General features: G+C 41.3%; 1 protein-coding gene across 1 annotated transcript; it reads right to left on the bottom strand.

Moving 5' to 3' along the window:
* Positions 1-924: 924 nt before the first annotated feature.
* On the bottom strand, positions 925-7,335 carry CHRNA9 (cholinergic receptor nicotinic alpha 9 subunit). Its single transcript, XM_005415466.1, has 5 exons — positions 7,266-7,335; positions 4,970-5,115; positions 3,986-4,140; positions 2,795-3,327; positions 925-1,469 (listed from the first exon to the last, which is right to left on the bottom strand). Exons 1-5 carry the CDS (start codon positions 7,333-7,335, stop codon positions 925-927), a joined length of 1,449 nt encoding a protein of 482 aa, XP_005415523.1.
* Positions 7,336-7,634: the final 299 nt, after the last annotated feature.

The raw sequence follows: 7,634 nt of genomic DNA, 5'->3' as shown, positions 1-7,634 counted from the left end.
ATTCCTGTAAACTGTTTAAAATTTAAGTATTAAAGAGCTTGTAAGAGTGAACAAGAGACACAAAGGGTGAACACTGGCAGGTAAATACAGTGAGAGAAGACAGAAGTCACAGCCTCCTATTTTAGCAGTCTCAAGTAACATTTAAAGGCACATCTTGAACAAATGCCCAGGGCAATGAGACATGTAGGAAGGAGAGGAGAAGTGCTTCCTATTATTAGGCTCAAGAGAAAGAATTGAAAAGAGGCCCTCTGACTCAGTGAGGAAGAAACCCTGGGAATTTGGCTTACTTGGGCCATGGTGACAACACAGTAATATTCTGCAGCAGAAAATGATAAAGAGGAAGATCATATTCAGTAAGCTCAACCATATTAGAAACTAAAGGCACAGCATGTAGAGCCTATGAAATGAACAGCGATCAGTGAGCTGGAACAAAAACCATAAGTTTTCAAGTCAAGCTAAAATAAAAGGGAAAAAGGCAATGCCATGAAGGGATGATCTCCAGAAAACGTCGCCATATCACAAATACACTTTTTTTTTTCCCCCTGGAAGAGAGAAAGGGCTGATCAAATTGCAAGGGGTAGAGATGCAGCCCTGGGAATACACAGCTCCCTGCTAGGCTGTCTGCTCCACTGCTGCGATGGAGTGAAGCAGACAGCCTGAAGTGAGGGCCACCTCCCACCAAGGTGGAACAGTGACTGCTTATCCTGCAGCCTCATTAGAACACCCATACTGAGAGGCAAGGACAGTCACCAGCAAAGTCCTCAGTTATGTTGAGTCTCAACTCACTGTCACAGCCTACAGAATCAATTTGTTTATTGTTACAGAATGCAAGACAAAGATCCCAAAAGCACCCCATCACTAAACTCCTCCTAAATGAACTAACATAGAATATTAGATTTACAAAAGGAACATACTCATTTTCAGTTAAGCAGCTTTCCCAATGATCAGCACACTCATAAAAAACACCATGATAAAGAAAATCCACATGAAAAACCTGTCCATCACTTTTGCAACTTTTTTCCACTCAATTCCTTTGGCCCGGTTTGCTTTATGGTCTCTAACACAATTAGCAATATACTCAATATTTTTAATCAGCATTTTGTAACAAGAACAGCAATTAACATTTCCACCATGAACTCCATAGCTTTTATTCCAATTTCCATTGAGCTTCTCCTTGAGATTGCAGTCATCATTCCTAGAGGAAAGAGGACTCCTTACCTCTTTGTGCCTCCTCTGACCCCCATCATCCCCCTCTAACCTACATTCTTCTTCCTTCTCTCTTTTCGGACTTGTGCAATTTTCACCCACATCATAAACAAAAAAGATTTTTGACATATAGTCCAAAATAACCACCTTGGCCCACTGTGGAACAGGCTTTGCTTCTGAGCCACAATGATGGAGATTCATTATAATGATTGTCAATGCAGTGGAAGCTGTGATCATGGTCATAGTTGCTATGTAGTACTTCCCTAGAACACAAAATAAAATTATATTAAAGATGTTACTCTAATTTAAAAAAATCAATGAGAATCAACAGTGTGACAACATAGTACTAAGCATAAATGCAAGGGAAATAAAATTTTAATCACCTTAATTCTCTTAGATGAGGATTCACCATTTAAAAACAAAGATAAAAGCCATTAAAATAAAATCTCATACTCATTACTGGCATGTCTTTATCAGATGAGTGTGTGACTACTGTATTAGCATGGTAAATATTTGCAAGCTAAAACCTCTGACTACTTGAAACACATCCATTCAGAAAGCAGCTCAAAAATGTTTCTCAAGAGCCTTGTTCTTTTCATAGTATCTGCAAAATCCCCATGGCAATGGCTTCACACGGCACCATGGAAATCCCATTTCCTCAGGTATTAACAACAGTGATGACCACACTTTGTTTGAGCTGTTGATGCAGCCCACACCAGCAGATCCATGCTCTCACACTCAAACATGTCAGTGAATAGGCAGACCTTGCTGGCACCCACAACCAGTGTGCTGCCAGCCCCAGGGTCAGAGCACAGAGCTGGAGAGAACACAAGCTGTGCTCCTCTGCCCCTGCTTTCGGCAACTGAAGCACACAGCTGAGCACTCAACCAACCTGTGCAGAGAAGCAGCTCCCAGCCCTGCTCTGCAGATCTGCAGGAGAAGCAAGAGCTGACAGCAGCAACACAGCAGCACAGGACGTGCCACAGACAAGTGTGCCTAAGCCCAGTTCCAAAGGGATTGGAACGGATGGCAAGGGAGAGCGTGGGAATAGAGAAAACAGACTGAGCTAGGTTCCTTTCACTGCACATGGACTTTCCTGAACTCCCAGACAAAAATTAAATTTCAGCATACTGAATTCCCAGGAACTATAATCCAATGAAGCAATTGTCAGATATTAAGTCAACTGTGAGTATGCCAGCCAGGCCATCCAACAGCCTGGATCTGACAGAAACATATCTTGAAACAGTCTGACCTTGTGCTTATAGCTTTTGATTATACTTCATGTGTTAGTTCTAAAATTGTTTTCCATTACCAGCTTTACTTCAAGATGTGATAGCATAATTCGAAATCTCTAACTATATTTCATAAATATAAAACAGCTAGCTAGTATAATTTAAAATAAACACAAAATAACTTCTAAATACTGTAGCATACTTACACAGATTCCACACATATTTTAAGTACTTCACTATGTTTCAAAAATACAGCAAATCTATCTTCCCAGAAATCACAAATTACATGAAGATTCGCTGACATACAACCCTGCTATTACTAAGTCATGCTTAAAGACACAGTGTGTAAAACTCACCTATCAAAGGTACATTTTCAGATGGGGGCATGATCTCTGCAACCATCAGCTGGAACACGGTCAGAGCAAGAAGAACTGTAACACCCAGAGACACTTTCTCACCAGAGTCTGCAGGGAGATAGAATCCCAGTGGGGCCAGGAAAGAGATCAAAATGCAAGGAAGCAACAGATTAAATATATAGAAAGAGGACTTCCTTTTCAAAATCAGCGTGAAGGTCACATCTGGATAAGGCTCAGAGCAGCAGCCATAAGTGATGACATTCTTAACTGCTGGCATACCATGGATCTCCCATTCCACATCTTCTATGAAGTCAGAGAGGTCACCACTATCAAGAGAATTGATGAGGTCTACCTGATTACCGTTATAGGTCCAGGACCCAAAGGTAAGGTTGCACTGCTGGCTGTCGAAAGGAAAATAAGACACATCCACTACACAAGAGCTCTTTGTGATAGCAGGTGTATCCCAAGTGATTTTTCCGTCATATCTCAGCACTACATTAGTATTTACTGGTTCTGAAAAGTCATCATCAGCCCTAAAAGACAGAAAAATGGCAGTCAGGATTGACAGACAAAAACTTAAGGGTGAGGGCCAGAGAAGGTAGGCAATGGGGAAGACCCTCCTTTCACACCATTAAAAGCATGTTTCTGAAATCATATTTACACTGAATTTTAGTAGGAACTTACTAATAACCATTATTTACAGGTATGAATGCCCATGAATGCCAAACGTCAGTGCTGCTGAGTTATGTTGCATTTGTTGGCCATAGTTCCTTCAAACTTGACCTCAAACAGAACACAGTAGGATAGGAGTCCATTAAAAGATGAAAACAGTCTGCAGGTCAGTATTGGCCTGGGAGAGCAGACAGGGAGTGCAGCCTTTATGTATCATCTTTTTGTGGACAATCTTCCAGAGTTCTCAGGAACCTCAGCAGAAAGCACCTCAGACAGCCAGGGTATTCAATGCCCAGTGCAGAAAAATTCAGAAAAGCTTTGTTCTGTAGCATAATTTTCAGATCTTGTCTATAGCTTCATTGCAAAATATTTAGATTATCAACAACAAATGTTAAGACAACAAACATACCCCTTGCTAAAGTAAGGTAGAGATGAAAGTTCAGACTCTGTAGGCCAGTTTCTTCTCTAACCCCCTCCCTCCCTCAAATATGCAAGCTGATTTTCTCCAGCCACACTCACTTGTTATATAGGACAATATCTGGTCTCCAAACCAAATTGCTTGGAATCCTGATGGAATCCAGCCCATCGTATTTATCTTTGTCCCATCTGAGGTATGCATCATACCAGCTCTGTCGAATCCATAAGTAAGCTGACAAAATTTGGTTCCTTTCATCCTGCATAAAAATGTAGAGATATTTCTAGCTGAAGGTGACAAAATCACATCTTAGACACAGACAGCATTTGTGATGTGGCTTTGATGTAGTGCTCAAAACAGGCCAGAATACTAACAGGCCACAGAGTAATTCTCAGACAGGCATCCAGGCCCATACACTGTACAGGAAAATCACCGGTTTGGACTCCCACTTGTGCAAACCTTCACCTTTCAGCACCTTCCCCAGTTTTAATCACAGTATCTAATGCTCCCAGTTCTTCCTAATTTCATTTTGCAAGCTTCAGAATAGCAAAGAGCTAACAGATCCAGGCTCAGAAATTCTTTGGGAGCTTGGTGAGGCCTTGAAATTATAATTCAGAAGTCACAAAAATAATCTTTCCTTCTCCTTCCAAACACATTTTCTTTTGCCTTAAAAGTGTATCTAAAAAAATGTATTTATAAAAATTACTGAAGGCTAATTTTAGGGATTTTATATAGAAATTATTGCAGCTTAGAAAAAGCATTTGCTGTATTTAAAACTCAGCAAAAGTTGCCTGGAGGGTGTGATACCAACACCTAACTACAAAAGAAATCTTAAAAATTCAGCAGCTCTAAGCTTCCAGACTTATAATGGAAGCCTTAAGTGATGCAACCAGAGAAGAATGTACAAAAAACTGGAGAACAGAATGCACCCCCAACCCCTCAGTCCACCCCCTCTCCCCTGCCCCTGAGGAAGCATTCCTGAAGTTGTCACAACAAACTGAAGGCTGCTTTTCCTACTCCAAACAAAAGGCTTACATCTAGTATATTCCTGCATATTTTTAGAAAAACAGAACTCTACTTTTACTCACCATGTCTTTAATTTGAGACAATGTGATCTGAAGGGTGACATTCAGTACTTTATCTGTGTCTTCCACTGGTCTCAGAGCATTGGAGTAGTCTTCAAACAATTCATTAAACAGCATGTGAGCATATTTTCCTTTGGCTGATTCTACAGCTATAAAACATAAATTTTTTAGTACATGAGATTAAGCACTGAGCAGCATCAGAAAACACCTTCTTTCTACTGCTTCAAGCAGTATTTGCTCTAACCATATTTATCATTCATATATGGTAGAATATCATTAGTTCAGATACAGAAGAGTACCCGATGGAGTTATTCAAATAAAGACAGCGTTCACCTGGAGCAAGTGAATAGCTAACTTGAGCTTTTCACACCCACTGAAAGACACTGTATATAGCAATCCTTATTTTTTGAAAGTAAATTAAAATTACTTTTATTTTATGAACGACTCTCAATGGCAGGTATTACTGACTTAACAGTCAGCAAGGTCTGAAATGACACTTACTCACAGGCTAATGGCTTTTGGTATGTCCCTAGCTGCAGCACTGGTAAGATTCCTGCTACTTCCAGAATTTAATCTTTTTCTTTTTAAACTAACACCTGTAAAATGTCTGAGCTGCTCTTCTTCACAACCTGGCAATTACTTAATGTGTGAATACATCTGCGCACCAACATCTTTTCCAAACCATGTATTTAGAAATGCTTCTTGCTATCCAAACTTAGATACTAAAGACAATTAACTGAAACTTGAGGTTTTAAATTATACTTTTGCTGTTTCATACTCTTTTGTACACCACAGTTTCTCTAGGCAGCCTCTTCACATAGATACACAAATTTCTGCAAGCAAAGGGCAAGAACAACAGAACCACTCTGTTACAACCCACTCCTGAAGGTGGGGTAACTGAGGTTCTTCGTGATAGATCCCTTGGGATGGGTAAGAGTGAAACAACACTGAATGACTGGTTGTGTATAAATACACATATTTATGTATGGCAGGTTTATTTTAGAACAACTTGATACAATGCTGTCACTGAAACTACAGGGAAAACAGAAACTCTCCAACAACATCTTTTCCATGTTAGAGAATTATGTATTACTTTATTCTGAGCAGGATGTCATTCTGAGCAGGACATGCAATAGAAATTATTTCATCCACACATGCCCGGGTTGTGCAGTGAAAATCATTCCATCCTACATGGTTCTTTACCAGACTTTTCACCTATTTACACATAAAAACCCCAAAGTAATTCAAGTTCACTCGTTTTAAATTACACAGTTCTTAGAGTTCAATCTTCTATTGGTTTTGATCCCTTCGCCTCCGATACTAATTCGGCCCTCATTCCTTGGTTCTCTTATCAACCTTTTCCCAGACCAAGTGTCTCCAGGGCAGTAATGCCCGTTAATGTTCCTTTATTTCCTGGGTACCTTCTGGCTACGCCCCAGCTGTAGATGTTAAACCCATCAGACCTTACCCGGTGAACTGTCGTTTGAAGACAAACTTCAATTCCCCCGCCCCGGGCAAAGGCGAGCAAACCGCTGACTAAAGTTATCCCAAAAATTTTAAATGTTGCCTTAATTCCAGCAGTGGGAAAGAGGTACGTAGTCGTATCGGTTATTAGCTATGGAAATTAAACAATATAAAAGCACAAAGATTACACTTAAGAAAATACAAAAGAAAGAAAGGATGAGAGTAGATAATGGAGAGGACCGATACCAGCGTACATGATAAGAAGTATTATCCCATCTCATAGGACCTGCTTTTTATCGGTGTTCTCCCTTATCTCTTTCAAAGCTTGTTGCCAAGCAAAGGTTAATTTGTCCCGGTGATCTTTGGCGATGGGTGCTCACCCGCTTTGTGCCCACCTTCCTCCCCTTCGGTGGTGGGATGCAATAGGGCCTCACCCGAGCACCCGCTGCTTTTGCAAATGGCCAGTTGTTGGAGTCGTTATCGCTTCAGCGCTCCAGTCTCACACACTGCAAGACTCGAGCGAATGCCAGGCGGCAATCCGTAGGGAACAAGTGCTTTGGAGTACATCTCTGGTGATTCACACCTACTTCCCGGACTAATTAAGAGTTCAAAGCAAATCTTCCCGACTAAAAAGATATCCCAACAAACCAAAACTTCCCGAAGAGCGCTGCAATTCTGGTCGTACATGATCGTTTTGTCTGTGCATCAAACACATTTAAACTAAACAGATCAAACACTTCTGGGGCTCAGCCATGTAGGGTAGATCAGGTCACAAGATCCTATGTGAATAAGATAAACTTCAGTGCAACATTTAACTAGCAAGCAGTATTCTCACCTTTGAGTATCACTGCTGTGAACAGCAACCACAGAGAGACGTAAAAGGAGGAGAGGCTCCTCATCTTCATCTCTGGACCTCAAACAAAACTGTTCACCCAAGGGCACAGAAGTGTTTACCACCGTCCAAAACTAGCCAAAGAAGTAAATCAAGTTGTACAGCAGCATCCAGGTGCTGATACACGGATGCGGTTCCAGAAGCAGCTCGCTCGTCCCTCGCAGCTGCCAGAGTCGTGCAGCGATCGTGGGCTCTGTCCCTGCCACCGCCCGGGGCTCTGCTGACCCCTCCCTCCCGAGTAACCTGAGCGCTGCCTGCTCTCAAGCTGGGGCTGAGACAGAAAACCAACAGATTGGGTATCAGTGCGAAAAC

This window comes from Geospiza fortis, unplaced genomic scaffold, assembly GCF_000277835.1.
Source record: "Geospiza fortis unplaced genomic scaffold, GeoFor_1.0 scaffold40, whole genome shotgun sequence".
Classification (NCBI taxonomy): Eukaryota; Metazoa; Chordata; class Aves; order Passeriformes; family Thraupidae; genus Geospiza; species Geospiza fortis.
Note: the sequence above shows the minus strand (reverse complement) of the source record. Positions and strands in the feature narration are given on the sequence as shown.

Excerpts from the sequence above, each read along its gene's own strand:
- CHRNA9 (XM_005415466.1), bottom strand. The coding sequence starts at position 7,335 with ATGAAGATGAGGAGCCTCTCCTCCTTTTACGTCTCTCTGTGGTTGCTG. Across the intron at positions 3,328-3,985 it reads GATATTGTCCTATATAACAA|GGCTGATGATGACTTTTCAG; the intron begins GTGAGTGTGGCT and ends TCTGTCTTTTAG. Across the intron at positions 1,470-2,794 it reads TGAAAATGTACCTTTGATAG|GGAAGTACTACATAGCAACT; the intron begins GTGAGTTTTACA and ends TTTGTGTTCTAG.